We start from the raw sequence: 23,535 nt of genomic DNA on the forward strand, positions 1-23,535 counted from the left end.
GCAAACATGTTCTTATGGCTGTGAAAGTCATGGTGCTTTTAAACTAACATCATGAAATGCTTACTTACTTATTAATTTTTATCACAAATTATGATTTAGCACCAAATCATCTGTTTAGTCTAAAGTTTAATTTTTACTTCAGAAATGTTAAAATTGAAAACTATGTGCTGTAAGTCACATAAAATTTCAACCATGAGCAAATGTGCTTATAATAAGTGAGTTTTTAGACATATTGATTCCTTCCTGGTTTTTCCATTAATATTTGCTGTCTTTTGCTGTTGGCTAGAGCCTACTGGCTGATAAGGAGTACTAAAGGAAAAAACAATTGGAACAAATCTTAAAGTTGAGACAATTCTGTTATCAACTTGAATTTTATGTTAATTTTGTGTGTGTGTGTGTGTGTGTGTGTGTGTGTGTGTGTGAGAACTGGGCCACATTTTTAGCAGCAGTGTAAACCACTGGTTCAGTTCTAAGGGGACATGGTGTGAGAACCACTGCTGTAGGTCAGTGGAGCAATGAGGGCAGTTCCATGACTGGGCCGGTGTTTTAGGGAGTTCACTTGGTTACAGTGCGGGGATGGAGTTGGAAGGGGATGAAGCTAGAGGCTGTTAGGAATCTCCGGGCATAGTCACTGTAATTATGCAGTGACTGATTGAGAGATGATAGGGGTGTAATAGGAAATGGAAAAGAAAGGTACAACTCAAAACACATTTTAGACACAGAAATAGTGTTTTTGATGGTTGATTGAAGGCGACAGTGAAGATTGAGTTGAAAGGCAACATCTCTGGTGAGCACAGTGGTCACACCAAAACCATGATGAAAGCGTGCCAATGTTGTTCCTTTCCGCCAGGCTGTGTTCTCCAAGTGTGAGCATGTTCATCTCCATGTGCACATCAGTGAAGCACAGACCTGTAAAAACACAAAAAGAACAAATGAGAAGCTATGTTTCCAGGTCCTACATCTGTCCCTGATTTTATTTTGTAAATAAAAGGAAAAAAGTAGAAAAGTATTCTATAGTTCTTGAAGAATCTCTAGAAGGAGCCTGTTTTGGCTCCTGTAGTAGCTTGGATATATAAGTAATGGCATTATAAGAATGTTTTGAAAGGAGTAAAACTATAAAGTCATCTTATTTTTTAAACTCAAAAGTAATTGCCTCTGGATGAACCATGAAACTTTCTCAGCCGTGTTGCCATTGATTGCTCTGTTATTCCTAGTTAACAAGGTGCTGCCAGATCAATAATAAGATATAATGGTGTGTCCTATTGATTTAGTGTAACCGAAATAATGGAACCAAAGTTAGTTAGCTTGTTATTTTAATAAAGAGGTCAAATATTTGTGGCCTGAGCTTTTCTTTCCCCTTTGTAAGCCATCTTATTCATTTTCCTTTGAAAAGGAATAATTTTTAGTGCTGGGAATATTGATACTCAAGTATGTGTATTTTGGCTCACTTTGTTTTAAAGTTATAGCATGTGTCTAGGAGGGGAAACAGAACAGCAGTTCGCAGTAGGACAGTTGAGGATCTGTTTAGACAGCCCTCTTAACAATTTAGATTGTTAAGTTCTATGAGTATAATGGGAGGTACTTGCAAGTGAGAAAGCAAATTTAAACTGAAGAACCTTGAACATGTTCTTCATTTTGGGTTTTAGGTTTAATCTTGTGGTTCCTCCAAAGGGCAGAGATAACGAAGCCTTCCAAGACTTTAATGGTGGAATCAGTTCCCAGCTGGCTGGTGGAGAGTTTTCTTTATTCTGTATTGCCTTTGAATTAACCAATTGGACTTATTTCCAGGTTTTCTAGTATTTGGAATTTATTGATAGACAAGACCAATTTGGCCAGCTGTTTTGTTTAGGCACTGTCAGTAGCTCTTCTTTTTTTAAAAATTAATTATTTAATTTTTGGCTGCGCCATGAGGCTTGTGGGATCTTAGTTCCCCAACCAGGGATTGAACTCAGGACCACGACAGTGAAAGCGCCGAGCCCTAACCACTGGACCACCAGGGAATTTCCTGTCAATAGCTGTTTAAACAGAGACTTAACACAGTCATTCACAGCTTGGGGAATGAGGGCCAGTGAATGAATCCACCATGATGGTTGTTCACATTCCCCTGACATTGTTGCTGCTGTATCAGGGTGTGATCACAAACCCACACGAGCAGATTTTATCTCATTACTACAGAGGTACGCCTGATCTAGAGACGCTCCCAAGAATTTTCTTTGCTTATTTATGAAATGCATAGATCTTGATTTTCACTACAGTAAGTTTTGACAATTTTTGCGGCTGTGTAATCACCAGCTAAAACAAGAACTAGAACATTTCTGTCACTCAGATAGTTCTCTCATGCTTCTTTCTGGTCCACTCCCCCTCCCATACAACTACTATTCTGAATTTGATCACTATAGGATAGTTTTGCCTGTTCTAGAAGTTTATATAAATGGAACCAACACTGTACACTCTTTTGTACCTAGCTTCTTTTACTCAAAATAGTGTTTTTGAAATTCATATAATCGTTGTTTTATTTGCAGTTTACTCCTTTTTATTTCTAAATAGTTATTCCATTGTATGAATGTACCACAGTGTGTTTATCTGTTCTTCCCAGAATGCTTTTGAGGAAAATTTGTCAGTGGCTCTGTGTAGACATAATGGTGTAAAGATGTTGAATGAATAAATTTCTCTTAAGTTACACGTCTTTATAGGAAGTATATATTTTACAGTTATATAAAGTACTTCTAAACTATTTGGCTAAAGTTGAGATCACAAAGGAAGAAGTTGGCATTTTTAAAAACTTTAGTAAAATTTTAAATTACATAGAAAAGTGGAGAGCAAAGAATATACTAATAGCAAATATTTAGATTTAACTGTAGCTGTTTTGCCACATTTTGCTTTTGTTCTTAATTTTCATTTTCTTAAGAATTTTAAAGTAGATTATAGACATCATGGTATTTTTTTCCTTAAATATTTAGTATGTATATCTAAAAGGACATTTCCCTAATAATCACAATACCATTATTATGCCTAAGAAATTACTAATCATTCCTTAATATTGATATAGATATTTCATAGTGATAGCTGATAACTTTTTTCCCCCCAGTTCTATTATGAAAATTTGGTATTTCACAGGAACAGAAAAAAGCATCAGAAAAGAAGGCAGTGATGGCTGCTTCGACAAAAGGACAAGAGGAAAGTGCTCAGAAAGCTAAAGAAATGGCTTCTCCGCCCTCAGAATCTAATGAGTCCAAGAGGAAACTCCCACTCGGAGTTTGCGTTTCTTCTGTGCACGTTGATTATGAGTCTTTTGAAGTTGGCACTGGACAGGTAAGTTAACGTATTGACTTGGGCCATGTATTTTATGTTGTAATCACATATCTGTATTATTTGGGTTAGCTTTAGATTCTTTAAATATTTATTCAACAGTTTTTTTTGGTCGGGGGGAGAAAACTGAATTTCTCTTAATAAAAATTGTATGCTTCTTTCACAGTGTTCGAAATGAGGGACTGAATGTGTACTGAACATATCACCTAGCTTTTGAAATTGTCCTTATTCAATTTTTTTCACCCCTCATAATTTTATAGCATTAGTGTCTTAGCCACTAGCAATGGAAGTGGTGATGGTTAGAAAATTATTTTCAGGATATAGTTAAACTTCTGTGAGAGATGCTTGCTGCATTCCCTCAACTTACGTTTTTTATTACTCATAATTCTTCCCTGGGGGAAATATTCCTATAAAAACCTACCAAGTAGTTGATAATGCTGCATTTAATGATATATTGTTTCTCAATGGCTTAAAAGTATTAAAATCTTTTTAGACAATATTACTTTCAGTATATTTATAGTTGTTTATATGGTTCCATTCTCTTAAGTGAGTTCATGACTGATTTAAAGAAGGCAGGAAATGTTATTGGATGTTTGCTGTAGCCTGTTAAAGCTTTTAAGCCTAACTCATCCATAAAATTTGCATTTTATTTATTTATTTATCTATCTATCTGTCTGTTTATTTAGGCTGTGTTGGGTCTTCGTTGCTACGCGTGGGTTTTCTCTAGTTGTGGCGAGTGGGAGCTACTCTTCGTTGTGGTGTGCAGATTTCTCATTGTAGTGGCTTCCGTTGTTGCGGAGCACGGGCTCTAGGCACACGGGCCCTCGAGCACAGACTCAGTAGTTGTGGCGCACAGGCTTAGTCGCTCCACGGCACGTGGAATCTTCCCGGACCAGGGCTCGAACCCGTGTCCCCTGTATTGGCAGGCGGATTCTTAACCACTGCATCACCAGGGAAGCCCCAAAATTTGCATTTTAAAAATGTCTTTTTTTTAAACATGAGCAAACTTGAACAGATTCTAGCAAATTAAAGGCAGGTATTTCTTCACCTACCTGTGAAGGTTGGAATGTCAGAGTTGTGGAACCAGGGGCTCCGCGCCATCAGGACACTCTCACCCGCCTGCCTCTCCCTGGGAGTTGGCCTTCTCTTCCAGTGAACCTGGAATGGTGGGTGTCAGTGGCTCTGGGCTCATCTCCTTATAGCTTTATTACCATAAGAGGTAAAGGAATGTACCCTGATAGGTCCAATTAGGAAACTTTGAAGGAGGGATTTTATTTGACCTCGTTTGAGTCTCAAGTCCATTCTGGACCAATTCTTGTTGCCTGGGGAATGGGGCATGGTTTGATTTACTCAGCCCAGGTCACATGCCATCTCCTTTGTTACCCAAAGTGTTGTGGTAATCCACAGTGTGCATCATTCATTGCCAGAAAGCCAAGAAATACTGATTTAAGCAAAAGAAGAGGGGAAAAAAAAATCTCTTAACCAGGACTAATCACCATTAGCAGTTTGAACAAGGCCTTCTACACTTTTATTTGAGCATATATTTACATATATATTTTAACAAAATGGAAAATACTAGAATATCATACATATCTTCCTTGACTTCCTTGACTTACGATGGGGTTATGTCCTATTGTAAATTGAAAATATCCAAAGTGAAAAATGCATTTAATATACCTAACCTACCCAACATCATAGCTTAACCTCACCTACCTTAAACGTGCTCAGAAAACTTAACATTAGTCTATATCTGGGCAAAATCATCTAATACAAAGCCTATTTTATAATAGGCTGCCATATAACAAAGTATCACAAACTGGGTGGTCTTAAGCGCCAGAAACTTACTGTCTCACAGTTCCGCGACTGAGGTGTCAGCAGGGCCTTCTTCCTCTGAAACCTGTAGAGGCACCCTTCCTTGCCTCTTTCTAGCTTCTGTTGGTTTGCCGGCAGTTGTTAGCATCCTTTGGCTTCTGTGTGCATCACTCCAATCCTCCATCTTCACATGGCAGACTCCCTTTGCCTTCACATCATCTTTCCTGTGCATGCCTGTCTCTGTGTCCAGATTTCTCCTTTTTATAATAAAATCAGTCATATTGGATTTAGGGCCCACTGTAATGCTGTAAAGACCCTATTTCCAAGTAAGGTCTGAGGTAGTGGTACATTTCTCTTTTGGAGGGAACACATTCAACCCATAATGTTGGACATGTAGGCAATTTTTCATTCTTTTAAGCAATCCAGTGATAAACAGTTTTAAACCAATTTTCCGTGTACATTTTTAATCTTTCTTTCAGTTAAATAACTGGAAGGATTTATAGCTGGGCCAAAGGACGTGCACATGAGAATGTTAATAGTTATTGCTGCTTGCCCCTGGAAAGGTTGTGCCGGTTTGTACTCCAACTGGCAGTTTATAAGATTGATTGCCTCTCTCTCCTCTCCCTCACTAGTACTGATATTATCATTCTCCTTTAAAAATATGTAGTATTCTTACTTGTGTAACTTCTTCTAAAGAAATAATTTTTTACATGAAAATAGATTTTAATTTTTTTTTAGTATTTCATATATATCTTTGATAACTGTACCTCACTGTATTTCTTTGAGCACTAGAGAGGTTAGATGTTTTATCGCCTAGTTTTTAGGGGTTTTTGTGTGTGTGTGTGAGGTGCTGGTTTACCTATTTTTCTATTGGGTTGCTTTTCTCTTACTGATAGTTAAGAATTTATATATTAAGGATATTGGCCCCTTGATGTAAATATTTTTTCCAGTTTATAATTTTTTTTAACTTTGTTTTTTCTTCTCTTTTTTTTTTCTGGAACTGGGGGAAGATACATAATCTGGAGAGTATTTTGTGGCCCTCATCAGTAGCAGAAACTATTGAATTTGCAAATATACGGGCAAACAAAGGGATGTGAAGTCTAGACTTTGTTAGAAGGGCAGCCTAGTTAGTAGAAAGAGCATTGGTTTGGGAGTTAGAAATCCTCATTCTGCCACTCACTGTGTGCTCCTGGGTAAGTGACATCACCTATTTGGGCTTCACTGTCTTCGTCTGATAAGCGGGAACAAGGGTTCCTGCCATGCCCTTCGCTCTCAGTGGACCTCTGTCATGCACTTGGATTATGCCATTCATTGTTCTTCATTCTCAGGATACTAAAATGATGAAGACTCATATTCTGTCACTGAGCAACAAACAAAAGAGCTTTGTAACTTATAGAGTGCTGTCCGAATGTGGGTGCTTTCTCTCACTCTAGGCAGTTCTCAGTGAACTGAGACGTTTCCCCCAAACGAGCTCTTCTGGGATAAATCACATTTCTTTTTTTTTTTTTAAACATCTTTATTGGAGTATAATTGCTTTACAATGGTGTGTTAGTTTCTGCTTTATAACAAAGTGAATCAGTTACACATACACATATGTTCCCATATCTCTTCCCTCTTGCATCTCCCTCTCTCCCTCCCACCCTCCCTATCCCACCCCTCTAGGTGGTCACAAACCACCGAGCTGATCTCCCTGTGCTATGTGGCTGCTTCCCACTAGCTATCTATTTTACGTTTGGTAGTGTATATACGTCCGTGCCACTCTCTCGCTTTGTCACAGCTTACGCTCACATTTCTAATGGAAAGAAACAAGCCTAATGAATGAGGATGGTAGTTATAATAGAAGTAACAGTCATTGGATGCTTAAAATATGCTAAGCACTTTATGTGGATTAGGTTATTTATTTTTCAACCACATTATGAGTTTGGCATTGTTATGATCCCCATTTTACAGATGAGCAAACTGAGGTGGAGGCAAGAGAGGTTAAGAAACTTGCCCAAGGTCAGTCACACAGTGGGGAATGGAGTCAGGATTCAAACCCAGGCAGCTTGATTCTAGAGTCTGTAGTTTTGACCACATTTATAACTAAAATGAATATAATGCTTCCATACACTATATTTTATGGTTTTTACTTACTTCTTACTTACTTCTTTACACAGTAAGTAAAAGTATAGTCACAGGATGTATTAGTATGTAAAGATTTCAAAAGGAACTTTTTTGGTCCTTTTCAGCTGGCAGCAGCTGTCTGTGACTGGTTATCAGCACTGAAGCCACACCTTGAGGGGCATCAGCTATATTGGGATGCTTTTAATTAAGTGCAGTTCCAGTTTGAACTTTTGAATTTTGTGTTACATGACATTGGAATGACCATCTTTCATTGTTTTCTGATCCTTTCTAGGTTTCTGTTGTTTACAACTCCTTAGACTTTGAACCAGAGATTTTCTTTGCCTTGGGATCTCCAATTGGTATGTTTCTCACTATTCGAGGAGTGGATAGTATAGATGAGAACTACAGGCTTCCTACCTGCAAAGGGTTCTTCAATATTTATCATCCAGTGAGTGAACTGCATTTACTTCTATTTTGAAGAAGACGAAGCGCCAGTCCTCTTTATCCTAATAGATTCTCAGATTCTTATTTCTTAGGAATTAATACTGATTTTGATTTTGTACAACTCAGCTCTCTGACCTAAAAAATACAGTCTGATACTTTCTGATAAACTTTTCTACCAAAAAGACTTTGTTCAAGGAAATAATTTTCTTGCTTTGCTTGCCAAGTAATTTTACCCGCAAACTTGGAAGTCTTCTTATAATTACCAGTATTTGAATAAGGTGTGAAAAGAAAATCAAAATCTCTGGTTTGCCAGATACCTGTTTTCTCACTCAACTAAGATATATAACTCAAAACAGCTTTTCATAGATTTCTAATTCTTCTATTTGTAGCTTGATCCAGTGGCATATAGATTAGAACCTATGATTGTACCAGATTTGGACCTAAAAGCAGTTCTCATTCCGCATCACAAAGGCAGAAAAAGACTTCATTTAGGTAAAAAACAAATACTATAAAAACTTGTTTCCTTCCTGTCATTTTGTAATCTGTCATTTGTAATGAATTGTGTCCTTCCTGTCATTTGTAATGAGTTAATGAAAATTTTAACACTAAGTTCTTATTTATTTAAATGCCTGCATTGTTCAGAACATGTTTACTAATTATTTGCAGGAGCTGTAAAGTTATGAATGAGTTCCTTCTCCTTAATGATTTCTCCTTGATAACATTCTAATTGTTGACATAATAAGGAATGGAGAAAGTTGGTAATAAAGTTGGTAATAAAGTGATGAGGTGCATAGATTTTGATAGAATTTGGTTATAGTTTTTGGAATTGGGAAGCAAAGTAACTTTTGACCAAACCATCAAGAAATAAAAATTTGATGATAAGTCAAGCAAGCTGTTTTTTCCTTGCTAACTAAACAAACGTTTCCTATTAAAAAAATTCATTAAACAAAATGGATTGATAATAATTCCAAGTAGGGTTTAGGTTTCTTTTATGCCTACTAATGGTGTATAGTACTTCTTATCCATAGGTTTAAAAGAAGGAACAGTGATCATGCCCTCTTATTTAAAATATCTTTCTTTTTTTTTCTGCACCATGCTTTATAAACACAATTAACTCTTTTGAAGTTAAATGAGAAATTTGATACGCTAAGACTATGAATTCATGTATTTTTTATTAGACAAAAGCAGAAAAGGTGAAGGGGCAGGAGTTCCTTCATTTTTAAATTAGAAGTTTAAATTGTGGTTATATCAGAATCTCAAATTCTCAAAACCATTTCACCAGTACGTATTAGAAAAACAATCATCTTTTTAATATCGTGGGCCCATTTTTTAACTTACAGTAAAAATAAAGCACATAAATGTGCTTATTATATTTTTATGGTATTTGAACTCCTTTTTTTTTGGTGCGAGGAAATATATAGGTTTAGGCTGGATCAAGTTTAGTTGTTAAAAAAAAATGACAGAATAAGACTCCTCAAAACATTTTAATACGTTGGAAGTTCTTGGCTGAGAAACTCCATATATTTGACATTTAAGAGAAGAGTAGGAAGAGATATGGGAATATATGTATATGTATAACTGATTCACTTTGTTATAAAGCAGAAACTAACACACCATTTTAAAGCAGTTATACTCCAATAAAGATGTAAAAAAATTAAATAATAATTAAAAAAAAGAAAGAGAAGAGTAAGAGGTCTTATCCTGTCTGAGAACAGTATAACTTTTGTTTTAATTTTTGTGGTGCAGAATTTAACCCAGTAACTAATAACTTGATATGTCATCTTAATCTCTTTAGAGTTGAAAGAAAGTCTCTCTCGTATGGGATCTGATTTGAAGCAGGGTTTCATTAGCTCACTGAAAAGTGCTTGGCAGACATTAAATGAGTTTGCCCGTGCTCATACCTCTTCAACTCAGCTGCAAGAAGAATTGGAGAAGGTAGCCAATCAAATCAAAGAAGAAGAAGAAAAGCAAGTAGTTGAAGGTAAATTTGACATTTGAGGCATTTTCCAGTACAAATATTATTTGTGAACATAGCACACATAAATTATTTGATGATGGTTTTCCATTGTAGTCTTTTTTGTTGAAGTGTAGAGGCTCTTCCTATAAAGGAAAATCAGGATAAACTGTACTTCAAAATGCATGTCATCCTTTTTTTTTTTTTTAATAGGTTTTGGGCTCATAGTTGCTGAACTTTTTACCCTGCAGGCTTAAAATTTTGTTGAGATTCATAAGGCCAGAGTGGAATGTTAGAGTTGAGAACTAAGTTAGTATTCAGGCATCTGAATAACCCCCTGTGAGAAATGTTCTCCTGGTACTGTGTCTGACTACTGTGTCGTTGTAGACTGTACACGTGATGTCAGGTCGTTGTGCCGTGATGTTTTTGATTCTTTCAGATTCTAATTCTATTTCCTTTCTTTCTACAATGCTCTCTCACCCCTTTTCTTCAAAACTTCTGTCGGCTCGTTGGCTCTTTCTCCTCTGTCTCGGGGAACCAGCCCCTCTTCCCCTGGCTCTTTGGAGGAATGGGAAGTGAGCCTGGTAGTTCCCCAGGTTGCTACGTGTGTCAAGCAATATTCTCTTGAGCCCAGAAGGTCAGCTAAAGTCAAAGGATAATGATTAAGTGATTGACTTTGATATTGAAATGGTTTAAATTCTAGCAGAAAAGACTGTTGAAAGTCCAGATTTTTCCAAGGATGAGGACTACTTAGGAAAGGTTGGAATGTTAAACGGAGGCCGCCGAATTGACTATGTTCTTCAAGAAAAGCCAATAGAGAGTTTTAATGAATATCTTTTCGCTCTTCAGAGTCACTTATGCTATTGGTAAGTATTTTGATCTTTGATAACATTCATGTGGCCTTTACGTTGCAGCACATACAGCAGTTTTAGTGAGGTTCTTGCTGATTTACCATTTGCAATTTGAATGACCATATATTCAAAATCAGTATTTTCCCCCTTTAGTTTAGTTATCCACAAGATGGCAGCATGTCATCTGCCTTTGACCAAAGGCCTTTGGTACTTGCACACTGTTTTTGCAGGGATGCCTTTCACAGAATGGGAATGGTAGGGACTTTGAAAGCCATCCTTTTGTGTATCCTCCATCACCAAGGAGAACTGCAGCACAGCTATTTTGGAGCTGATTGGTATTCATCCAGTTTTTAAGGACAGCTCTGAGATTACACTACTTTATTTTCATTTGCCCTTCTTAGGTAGAATTGAATAGAACCAAAGCTGCATTCTCCATCTTTATGCATAGAGGTTAATTTCTTCCTTTTTTTAAAAAAAAATTAATTAATTAATTAATTTTTGGCTGCATCTTCATTGCTGCGTGTGGGCTTTCTTTGTTGGGGTGCGTGGGCTTCTCATTGTGGTGGCTTCTCTTGTTGCGGAGCACAGGCTCTAGGCACGCGGGCTTCAGTAATTGTAGCACGCGGGCCCAGTAGTTGTGGCTCGCGGGCTCTAGAGCGCAGGCTCAGTAGTTGTGGTGCACGGGCTGAGTTGCTTCCCAGCATGTGGGATCTTCCCGGACCAGGGCTCGAACCCTTGTCCCCTGAATTGGCAGGCGGATTCTTAACAACTGTGCCACCAGGGAAGTCCTAGAGGTTAATTTCTAATTATCTCTTAAGTAAATGTGCTTTTCTTTGTAATAGGGAATCTGAAGATACTGCCCTGTTATTACTTAAAGAAATTTATCGAACAATGAGCATTAGTCCAGAGCAGCCCCAGCATTGATTGGACTTCAGCTTCACTGTGTGAGTTTATCTTTATTGTGTGTATAAATTCTGAATGTTTCATTCTGAAGCCTCTTTTATGGAGTTGATGTTGACTATAATTTTTTCTTTTTTCTGTTTCCTCTGAGTGTTTTTCTTTCTTTCTTTCTTTTTTTTAAAATTCAGAGTAGAGACATTAAGGAACCGAACTCACAATACCTTAAAAAAATAGAGGTTTATTTTTCTTACATAACAGGAAGGGTTCGTCTATTGAATGATGTCACTAGATCGTTTGCATCTTTTCACCTGCCTGTTGGCTCTTGTTGCCTCGTAGTTATTAGATAGCTCCCATAGTTCTAGATATCACATCTGTGTTCGGGGCATGAAGAAGGTGAGAAAGGGTAGTATGGGTTATATCTATCTATCTTAATTAGGAAAACAGAAGCATCTCCGAAAATTTACTCACACCTGTTGACTAAGCCTGTGTCACATGTCCCATGTCCCCCCTCAACCCCAAACTGCTTGAAAGATTGTAAAGGTTTTATTTTAAGCATTCCCAGTCATTATCAAGGGAAGGAATAGAGAAGGGGGTTAAACCTATAATGCATAAACCAACCTGCAAGTTGGCCACACTCTGTAACCTGACTGTTCTCCTGAGACAGCTGACGCCAGTTTTTCCTCACTAGATTATACATCATTTTAAAAAACAGGTAATGTGTTTTTTAAAAAGAACTTTTATAGCCTTTGATAGAGTGAAATGCAAAGTGGTGAGCTCTAGATTGCTGAAATCAAAAGTAGTTCCTGGCACTTTTTGGTTTTTTAATCATAAATGATAAGTTCAGTCTTCACCTTCTTATTTTGGAGAGGTAACCACTTTTAGTAGGATTTCCTTAGAGAAATTTTCCTGTGCATGTCCAATCAAATATGTGTTCATGTCAGAACAAAGGGATCTCATTGACTGTATTGTTCTGCAGCTTGATGTTGTTGATCAGCCTTGCATAGTAACTTGTGTAGATCTTTTTCATTCTCTTTAATGGCTACATAGGAATCCATTGTATGGCTATGCCCCATCATATTTAGCCAGCTTCCTGTTCATGGATATTTAGGTCATTTCCTAATGTGTATTAGAAACCCTTAACAGAGTAGGTAAGAGGTATAAAAGGCCATTTTGTAATCAGGCTTTTGATACAGTTTTATCAGTTCTCAGCATTTCTGATATTATAATATTAAAATAAACTAAATGTAATGTCAAGAGTTACCTCAGTCCAGATTTTCAATTATGAAATAGTCATTCAGTTTGTTGACAGATATTTATTCAGCACTGACTATGTGCCAGACGCCAGTTTTCATCCTGGGGATAAGTGGTAAATGAGGTTGCATTCTCACCTTTAAGGAAGTTGCCTTCTGCTGGGAGGAGATTACAGTAAGCCTGTACTCTAATTCAAAAGTAAATGTCAGCTATTGATAGGTTCTGTGGAAAAGACAAAATAGGAAGAGGTTGAGAGTGACTGGGGGTGCTTCCAGGAAAGGCCTTGCCAAGCTGATGATATGTGAGTTGAAATTTGAATGATGAGAAGGAGGTGGACACCTGGAGATACGGGGAGAAAAATCCAGGCAGAAAGAAGAGCAGTTGCCAGGGCCATGAGATGGGAGCCGATGTGTTGTGTTTGAGGGACAGAGAGCAGACCCGTGTAGCCAGAGGGGAGAAGAGGAGAGAGGTAGGTGGGCCTGACTACGAGGGATCTGGTAGGACGTTTACATTTTATTCTAAGAGTAATGGAAACACCAGGTGTTTTTAAGAAGAGGAGTGACATAATTTGATTTATACTTTAGAAAGATTGCTTTGGGTGCTGGGTGGAGGGTGGACTGCTGGGCAGGGATGGAGGGACAACAGGTAAGAGGCTGGTGGTGACTCCGACTAGGGTTGTAGTGATAGGGATGGTGAAAGATGATTGAACTCAGGTCTAGTGCAGGGGTAGCGATGTCCAGGACTTACAGATGAGTTCAGTGTGGGGAGTGCGGGAAAGAAGAGTTAAGGATGGCCCTTAGGATTTTGATGCGAACAAATGAGTGGTTGCTGGTACCTTTTCCTGGGAAGGCTTGTTGGGGGAGCAGGGTTTCGGGGGTTGTGGGGATGGAGAGTTGGTAGTGGATGATGTTAGTCTGAAGATAATAATAACCTTAGAATCATCAGCACATACTTGCCACCTGAAACCAGAAACTGGATGAGGTCACTTAGGAGTGTGTCAGTGGAGAAGAGAGAAGTCTGTGAAGTGAAAGAAAATCCAGGGGCTCGTGGTCTCAGGGAAGCTGAGAGATTGTTTCAAGGAGAGAGCAGTCAGACATGTGAAATGCCACTGAGAGGTCAAGTAAGAGGAGGACCAAGAATGGGCCACTGGCTTGAAGAGGACATAGGACATCATTGGTGACCTTGAGCAAAGCTGTTTTAATACAGCAGAGGCTCAGTGGGCTGAGGGGAGGTAAGGGATCAGAGGAACGAGTTTCGCTGTGAAGGTTAACAGAAATAAGACAGGGACATTTTATGATATTAAGGTGCGTTCGTTTGCTAACGACAGTGATCCAGTATTGAGGGAGAAGTTGAGAATGCAAGAACTAAAGGGGATATTATTGGAGGAAATACTTGAAAAGTCAATGGGGGATAGGGCCAGGGCAGATCGAAGGGTTTTGTCTTAGAAAAAGAGCAGGGCTGCCTCTTCCATGGGACTGGAGGAAGGCCGAGAGTGAGGGCACAGTATGGGTAGTGGGTAACGGTGGTGGTGGGTAGACCGGGGTTCTCTGGCCTCCTGTCCTAAGTGTGTGAGAGTAAGGTCACGGTCAGGGGCTGTGGGAGACGTGAGGAGAGAGGGAAGCAGAAGAACACTCACCTCAGAGTGTGGGGAAAGGGAATTTACCAGCAAAGTGTGGTAGGATTGTATTGCACGCTTGAGTGCCCATTCGGTATTTTGGTCATAAATTTGAAGTGAGTACAGTTAGCACAATCGCCTGACTTTTCTCTGGCCATGTGCTGCTACTTGGTTGAGGTGCACAGTAAGAGATAATTGGGTTTACTAGGATTAGGGTTTTGCCGGGTGACCAAGACAGGAGGAGAAAGACAAGGAAGCTAAGGGAGGTGATAGAGACTGAAAAAAGCGAGAGGTCAGTGCAGGATGAGGTCGGAGAATCACAGGAGTGAGGAGTTTCCCAGTGGGTGACCCAGAGGTTGGGATGGGAGATGCAAAGTGAGGATCACTGAGGCAGCGCTGGGAGGGAGTCACTGTGCCCTGGGATCTGGGTGCTGCGACCCTCTGCTAAACAAGTGCTCTGTGTGCTTCAAAAACCATTAAAAAATTATAAAGCGATAGTGCCTCATACAGAAACTAAAGAAAAATGTAGAAAAGAAGCAGCAGAAATCACCTATAATCTTGCTAACTAAAAGTGTTAGAAGTTAATCCTTCTAAGCTTTTTCTAAGTCTTGGTGTATTTCATATATTTTTTTAACATCTTTATTGGAGTATTGCTTTACAATGTTGTGTTAGTTTGTGCTTTATAACAACGTGAATCAGCTATACATGTACATATATCCCCATATCTTCTCCCTCTTGCATCTCCCTCCCACCCCTCTAGGTGGTCACAAAGCCCTGAGCTGATCTCCCTGTGCTATGCGGCTGCTTCCCACTAGCTATCTATTTTACGTTTGGTAGTGTATATATATCCATGCCACTCTCTCACTTCGTCCCAGCTTACCCTTCCCCCTCCCTGTGTCTTCAAGTCCATTCTCTATTCCTGTCCTGCCCCTAGGTTCTTCAGAACCATTTTTCTTTTTTTGGATTCCATATCTATGTGTTAGCATACAGTATTTGTTTTTCTCTTTCTGACTTACTTCACTCTGTATGACAATCTCTAGGTCCATCCACCTCATCGGTGTATTTCATATTATTCGCTATTTTGTAGCCTGTTTTTTTCCACTTGCGAGTATATTGTATAGTTTTTCCACCTCAGCCTACAACATGGGTGTGTGTATATTTACCATTTTTATTTGTTTTTCTGAGTGGGTTATACATACAGTTGGTTCAGCTTTTATTTATTTATTTTTTAGGAAGAGACTCTTCCTTTTTTTAAAAAATATATATATTTATTTAGGCTGTGCTGAGTCTTAGTTGCAGCATGCGGACTCTTAGTTGCGGCATGCAGGCAGGATCTAGTTCCCCCACCAGGGATCGAACCTGTGCCCCCTGCATTGGGAGCGTGGAGTCTTACCCATTGGAACACCAGTCTTACCCACTGGAACACCAGGTCCCTGGTTCACCTTTTAGAAATGACAGAAGAGAGGGCCCTCCCTTTTACACTTCTTCCCCAGTGTCCCTACCCGGAGGCAGCCAGCGTTCCAAGTTTTGTGTATCCTTCCAGACATCTGCTAACACATACATGATTTTTTCCTTTTTAAAAGACAAATACTAGCAAAATAAGACACGCTTCTTATGTTTGTATCTTTGAGATTTTCCCATATCCATCCACCCATCCATCCATCCACCCATCATCTATGCATCATTCGCTGAGCACCTTACCTACTAAGTGCCAGGTACTAGTGTCTAGGCCCCGGGGTTCACAGCAGTGGACCAAACAGTCTCTGCCCTCAAGGATCTTCTTTCCTCTGGGGGAGGACAGACTGTAAATAAACAATGGCAGTGTGCCGGATGGTTAAAAATAGAGCAGCAGGAAAAGGGCGAGAGGGAGTGCATTTGGGATGGGAACAAGTTACTGTTGTATAAAATGGCAAGGGACATTCTCACTGATAGAATGTCATTTGAGCAAGTGAGCCAGGTGGATATCTGGGGCAGGAAGATCATCTCAGGCAGAAAGAATATATATCAGAACAAACGAGCCGCCTTATCTTTTCAGGGATTGTGTAGTATTCCATTGACTGTTACACCGTAATTTGTTTAACTGTCCCTTACCGATGGGCATATAGGTTATCTAATCTTTTACTAGTATGAACAGTGCTTCAGAGATACATGGATATTTAATAGTTGCATTATATTTCATTTTATAGTTCTATTTATTAAAATCCTTAATTTATCTACCACTGTTGCACATTTAGGTGATTTTCCAACTTTTCACTGTTATAAATAATTCTGACATGTAGTTGTACATACTTTCTGCACATCTCTGACTGTTTGCTTGGCATAAATTCCTAGACGTAGCGTTGTTAGATCTAAGGATAGTCACATTTTTAAAAGGCTTTTGATCTGTATTTGTTGTAAAGTTGCATTTCAGGAAGGTTGCTGAAGTTTCATAGCGGCCGTCCGTGTAAGTGCTGCACCCTTTTGCCCACACTGGGTATTACTGGTTTTTTTAAAAGTTTTGCTAATTTGATAGCTAGAAATTATTATATCATTGTTTTATTTTGCATTTCTATTACTAGTGAAATTGAGCATGTTTAATGTATTTAATTGGCCATTTCTTCTTTTGTCAGTTGCCAGTTTTTTTTTTTTTTTTTTTCTGTACGCGGGCCTCTCACTGTTGTGGCCTCTCCCAATGCGGAGCACAGGCTCCGGACGCACAGGCTCAGCGGCCACGGCTCACGGGCCCAGCCGCTCCGTGGCATGTGGGATCCTCCCGGACCGGGGCACGAACCCATGTCCCCTGCATCGGCAGGCGGATTCTCAAGCACTGCGCCACCAGGGAAGCCCCAGTTGCCAGTTTTTGACCTTTGTATGTTTTTCTGGCGGTGTGGGGTGGGGTATTTCTGTTTCTGGTTGATTTATAATTATGACAGTTAAGGGTATTAACCTTTGGTCATTGCAAATTTTTTTTCCAGTTTGACATTTGCCTTTTATTTTTATGCTTTGGGTTTTTGAGGGGTGGGGTGGGGAGCATGTTTTAAAAATATGTAGGCCAGTCTTTTAAGATTAATTATTATTTAGATAATTATATTTATTCTCTTTTAGTTCTTATATGGTTTTGTTTTTTCATCTAACTTTATAGGTTAGAAGGATATGGTATAGAGAGGGATTGAACTTTTTTCTTAAATAGTTAATCTTTTTTGTCTGTGCCATATATTGAACAGTGTACCCTTTTGTCGTTGGCTTGATGTTTTTATCATGTGCTATTATTGTTTGACCTTTTTTTAATCATATGCCCAATATTTGTTTTCTTGGCTTTCTGACATCTCTTCTATTGAGTTATTTATCTGCCTACCAGAGAAATAAGTGATGTATCTGATTTCATATTATGTATTTTCCACATTTTAGCATCTTTAAATATGGAGTGCATCTTAAAAATCAGCTGTTGCCTTAATGGAAGTTGAGTTCTCCCTGAGAGGGTTTGAGTTTTCTTCTGCTAGTCACTTGGGGGCACTATCAGTCTGAGTCTGTTGAAGCTAATATCTCTGCTTGAGGTTTTCTTGGCCTTTGCTGGTAGTGTGAACTCAGAGCACAGAATTTGTAGGCAGGTTGGGGTGGAGGTACCAGTGCAAATATCAAGGAATTATTTCCCCCTCTTCCTGTTGTCAAGGAAGTGGTATGCAGGCTTCTTTGCCTTCTCTTCTGGAGGAAGCGTTGTTACTATTATTTTTTTAACCCCTCATTGAGGCTGTTGCCATTTGGTATCCCCACTTTTTGTGAGGGTCTCTGTCTCCTTTTAGATTCCATACCCTGGACATCTTTTCTTTGCATGGTACATAAAATAATATTGCATCTTACAATTGATGCTGTCTTAGAATCAGTGAAAGTTTTTAATATCTGGCAGTGCAAGTTCTTGGTATACTATGTTCTTGGCTATTATTCCAAATGAATTTTGAAATGATTTACGTTCCCCTGACATTCTCTCTGCACAAAACAAAGCAAAACAAACTCCAAACAGTAGTATTCCTGCCTGGGACTATGATACATCTGATATGAAAAATTAAGAACCTTTTATTTCACACATGATTTGTTCACTGTAATTGTTTTACTTCTTATACGTGGTTGTGAAATTTAGGCAAGAAGTTAGTTCCCAATGTTATCCTGGTACTATAAAATAATTAATTTAAAATATTAACAGTCCTTCTATACTTGGTTCATTCAAGCATAGACAATTTTGCTGAAGAATTTTTTTCTGCCCTTTAGCCCTTTTTAGGATTGTTCTTTAAAAAGCCTCAGATTAACCCAACAGATAATTCACTTCCTATTTTGTATTTTATTTTCTATACTCATTTTGTTATGAAGGTTATCAGGCTAGTTTATCTCACCAAACACTCCCTGATGCCCTTTCATCCCTCCAGAAGGCCTGTCTGAGGACTTGTGCTCGCAGGCTCTTCTTCAGAGGCAGTTTGCAGTGTTTGTTTGGCACTTGACAGTGTGTTTGTTCTTTTACTTCAGAAAGGAACGACAGTGCATTATTGTGTTACTACTATAAGTTTGTAAAGCTGACCAAGGATTCTTTTTCTTCTTTTAAAGACATTCTTGTCTTTACAGAAAGTTGCAGTATAAATTACATTGCTGAGAAAATCCTCAGAGGACATCCCCAGTCTGCTCCTGTGATGGATGACAGAAATGTGATTCACCGACACTTACTCTGCTGTAATTCTCAGATGTAGGGCTTCATTTGAAAGAAAACATACAGAACAAAAAGATAGTGAAATAAATCAGTACCACATTTGGGCTGTATAGATGAGAAAAAGAAATTATTAAAATGATGCAGTTAAAAACTCCTCAGATCAGTTTAGTTGTACAGTTGTCAAAGTAATATGTGATATCAACGAAGAAATATTTGTAGCATGCAGACGGTTGTTTCTGTTTCTTAAAAAACTATTGGCAGTGGGCTATTGAACTTGCATTTTTTTTAATTAATGTAGTATGTTCTGTGGACTTCTTGAGAAACTATAATAATACAGTTTTTTAAAAATTTATGTTCTACTTTAAATGTGAATTATAGTTCTGAGCTGCTTTTATGCGGGGTCATTTATATCTGTTAGCGGAAGTAACCAAGATCACTTCTATTCCAAGCTGAACTGCTGTCTTTAAGAAGCCTTCCAGGCTGTTGCTGAGAGCAGAGCTGTGGAAGGAAGTGAGATGCTCCGCACTTCACAGAAGACTTGTGAAGTGCTCTCCCAGTATCATTACCACCAGCAGTGGGGAGCAAATGAGAAGTTTTTCCATTTGTCATCTAAGGTAGCTGTGCAGTCGCCTCATTGCTAAAGTTCCAATCAATATGAGAACCACAGTAGAATTTTTTTGGATTTTGGTTTTTTTGCTTTGTATTCATTTCACTTCTACCAAAGTATTTGAAAGTATGAACTGTATTGGCTTTAGACTATAACTATTTCATGAAAAGACTGTTCTGTGATATTTTACTTCGTTTTACTGTAACTTCAAATTATCTAGATATTTTCCTAATACTACGTGGAAATGCTGGTTTTCTTTTGTTATGCAGTAGGAACATTTTACACTGTTTACATAGTTCTCATGGAACATAGAATTTTTTGAAAGCCACATATGATACACATTTTTTGTGTATATATTCTAGTTAGTGTGAATAAAACAGTAACATCAATGCATTTTTTTAAAGCAGAGAACGTCTGTATTCTTCTTGTCTTCCTTAAAAGTACTCCTGTGAGTTCAGTGGTCATTTACTTTTCATTGTGAACACCTGCTCTGTAGTTAATACATAGCTGTAGCATTTGCTCCTAATAATTAGGACAGAATTAGGACAGTAGAGTTTTTGAGCTGCAGGTGACCCCAGACAGCATATATTCCAATCACCTCATTATGCAGCCGACGACACTAAATGCCTTTCTCAGGCTGCTGGGTGGCAGATCTGGGCTGGAATACAGTTTCACTGACTCCCTTTTGGCCTTCATTTCTCTACACCAGTGCTATTACCTCCCAATTTCCTCTTAACTTCCCCAAACTGATGAAATAAAGAAAAATAAGGGTTATTTATGTATATTTTAATAAAATCCAGTTTGATTTTTCAACTTACAACTGGTTTTGTCTGTATTATTCAGCCTGTATCTTCTGAATATTGGGCAGAGGGGAAGAAACACTTGAACCAGTGTCCATAGTAGAAACGTGTACCAGCTCAGTTTTAGGAATCTTGTGATTTTAACACCTGGGAAAATATAAAATAGAATTTTAGAAGGTAACTCTGCTGTGGACAGCGTTTATATCACTCTTCAATATCTTAAAAAAAACAACCAAAACCAAAGCCAAAACAGTCATAGGTCTGAGGGCAGAGTCTGTGTTTATTAGCGTACTGTTCACTGTTGTGAACACCATGCCTACCACAGACTTGTCACAAAGTAAGGCACTTTCCAAATATTTGTTGAATAAAACAATTTTAAAAATCAGAAATAGAATTAAATACTTATAGACCTTAGAATGGCCATTCAGGTCAGTGGTTTGCAAACGTTTAAAAAGTAGCTGAACCCTTTTCAAATTTCAGTATATAAACTATAGATGAGAGCATAGCCGCTGAGTAAAGCTTGACCTCCTTTTTCCCAGTAGCTCATCGCCACCTGGGACCCTCCTACCCAGCCCTAACCTGGATTAATGCCCTCATCTTCCTCAGATGAGGAAAGTCAAGTCGCTGGTTATTCTGAAATTGTTTTCTGTGCAGAGTTTGGGACTAGAGTTAAAAAGCATCAGTGTCTGAAACTGAAGGTCAAGGAGTCGTCGTAAAACCAATGAGGTCAGCCTGGGCCTGGTTTGGTAATGTGGCCATAACGAGAGGAAACTCGTTTCCAAGTCTGATGGGCCTGTGTGGTTCATGAATCCACCAGATAAGGATTTTCCTCAAAACCAGAGTGTGATTATAGTAGAAGGACTTAACAGATTATATTGATTTTTGACATAAGTATGTTATTGGAAAGGTGTGCTTTACGTAGACCCTTGAAAATGAGGACATTAGAGCATAGATACCACTACTCTGTCAGGGAGGATCATATATGCAGAATAGCAACTCACAATACTATAAATAGCGTGCTGGAGATCAGGACTGTCCCGGAAATTCCAGAGTGGTTGATCTTGGTCTATTACCGTTGTTTCAGGTTTTTATGACTTGAGGTGTCATACCTTAGTGCTGAGCCTTAGTGTTTACCGAGCAACGTTCTGGTGGTGACTTGTTTCCCATGTAGATTTTGCCATCTGGGAACAGGGTGAATTGAGCTGCAGACACTGAATGTTCTGGTTTTCCTCCAAGTTAATGGGTCTCATTGTAGCAATCATTACCAGTCAGTATGAGTTAGTTCCCCAGGGCGGGTCCTCTAAGGTGAGTTGATAGAATTCATTTCTTTACAGCTGAGGTGCTGACACGGCATTCCTGCTGTTGTCTGTCTCCCTGCAAAGCGCTGGATGGACTGTCACTTGACTTGTCTCCTTGATATTTGTATAAGACTTGCAACAGGTTGTCAGTCTTGTCCTGTTATTTCACCCCTAAAGTGAGCTTACCAAAAACTTGACAGCATGTTGAAGAGCTCTGGTGCCCACCTGCCTTTGTGTCCAAGCTCTCTACCTCTTCTTAGCTGTGGGTCCCGTGCAAGATTGTTTTCCTCTAACCTCTCGGCAAAGTGTTTCTGATTTTTGGTCAGTTTCCTCTTTCATGAAATTCCTCAGCCTCATAGAGTTATTGTGAGGCTTAAATGAAAATATGAGTGAAGATCACATAGCGATGCTGGGTACATAGTAAGCACTCAGAACATTAGCTAACTGTCACTACTGCTACTCTTTTTATCACGACCACTCAGGTTCAGGGAAGACCCACGTCTTTGTTGCTAGGTCACTGCCACTTCCAGTCCTCCCTGGGTTGCAGTTGGCCAGGTCTCTTGTCCCTGAGAGCTGCCAGAGAGGGCTGAGCATCCTTCACAGAGGCCCAGGTGTCTGCAGGTGACTGGAAGGGAGGACAGGAGTTGTGGAGCCAGTCGGGGCGGGCGCGGGGGGATGGTAATAATGCTCATGTGGCTGTCTTCACACAGATCAGTGGGACTCTTGGAGAGCAACTTTGAGTAACTTCTACATGCCTTGATTCTCTAAGTTCCTTTTGGGATAAGGATCCAGAAAACATGTTTGTCTTCCTAAATTCTGCCTTCTTTTCACCCTGGTATTTATTTTCCTGCTTTAAACATCAACGCTATTGCAGGTTTCCCCAAACCTATCAGCCCCACAGAACTCTGAGAATGACTTTATGTTGTTGTTGACACTAGTGGGCGCTCGTGAGATAGTGCAGCCTCTCCATTTAGTGCTTCCTTTTTTCAGTCTCAAAGCAAGTGAAACACGTTTGGGCAGTATTCACACTTAATATGACAGTAAACTGTCACAATATGTGTCCAATATAGGAAACTTACAGCGACCTGTAAACTAGACCAGGGATTAGCAAGGACGCATCCGTGAGAAAGTAGGCAGTGCTGCGTATTTGCTAGGGGGTGAGCTGCAGTTCAGGTTCATGGACAGGTGGAATCGGTGTACCTGGGATGACCCACCATGTTTTTCTTTCATTTCTTATATTAAAGAGTGACTTTGAAAGGTTTTATTGTGGAAATTTTCAAATACTTAAAAGTGTGGAGAATGGGTAGTGAATCCCCCTGTCTGTACCCCTCCCCTAGCCTCAGTAGGGGTGCCAGGGTTGGCCTCTCTGTAACTTAAAAGACAGGTAAGCAGGGGCAACCAGGGACAAGGTGGGAAAGAAAGTGCATTCAAGAGGTGGAAAGACCTGAGGTGGGAAACAGCATCACCTGTTGGGGCAACTGGACGAGATTAAGTTGTTCATGAAACACAAAAAGGGCTGTTTGAATGTGTTGAGAATGGTTTTCATTAAAGTTGTTTTAAAGACAACATTTCTTGTGGTGCCTTTTCTTTCTGTTAAGTCACTTAATAGCATTCACTCTTGTTGAAAGGAGCATGGTTTGGACTATTGGGAAGTGCTTACTACCAACTAAGAGGCGTTCCTTTCCTGTGCCCCTCAAAGCCTGTGCTCAGCTGTATCTCTGAGACTCGTTTGCTTCTGTTTCCCAGGAGGTGAAAAGGTGTTTTGAACAGCACTTCTGACTCCTGAAGAAACTTCAGGTGGTAATTCTCTGAATGTTACTCCCTGGAATAGAACGGGGGAGGGGAACTCGTGCTTTTGGGGTGTCAGTTGTGTTTTGGGCACTGTGCAAGCTCTTTCATGTAATCTTTACAGAACCCCC

The 23,535-nt window shown here is 39.3% G+C and overlaps 1 protein-coding gene across 4 annotated transcripts in view; it reads left to right on the top strand.

Annotated features, from left to right (window-relative positions):
- The window catches only part of SEC23IP (SEC23 interacting protein), a 46,946-nt gene extending 26,634 nt beyond the window's left edge, over positions 1 to 20,312 (top strand). For 2 of the 4 annotated variants that reach the window (XM_082673351.1, XM_082673353.1), the window contains 7 exons: positions 3,118 to 3,312; positions 7,517 to 7,672; positions 8,058 to 8,160; positions 9,464 to 9,649; positions 10,326 to 10,488; positions 11,316 to 11,417; positions 18,830 to 20,312. In XM_082673351.1, the coding sequence (XP_082529477.1) occupies positions 3,118 to 3,312; positions 7,517 to 7,672; positions 8,058 to 8,160; positions 9,464 to 9,649; positions 10,326 to 10,488; positions 11,316 to 11,397 (885 nt within the window). In that variant the 3' untranslated portion in view covers positions 11,398 to 11,417; positions 18,830 to 20,312. Of the gene's footprint in view, positions 1 to 3,117; positions 3,313 to 7,516; positions 7,673 to 8,057; positions 8,161 to 9,463; positions 9,650 to 10,163; positions 10,277 to 10,325; positions 10,489 to 11,315; positions 11,418 to 18,829 lie in introns of those variants that run through there. The other 2 variants (XM_082673352.1, XM_082673354.1) reach the window with 2 other exon arrangements.
- Positions 20,313 to 23,535: the final 3,223 nt, after the last annotated feature.

Source organism: Grampus griseus, assembly GCF_964374135.1.
Source record: "Grampus griseus genome assembly, chromosome: 16".
NCBI lineage: Eukaryota > Metazoa > Chordata > Mammalia > Artiodactyla > Delphinidae > Grampus > Grampus griseus.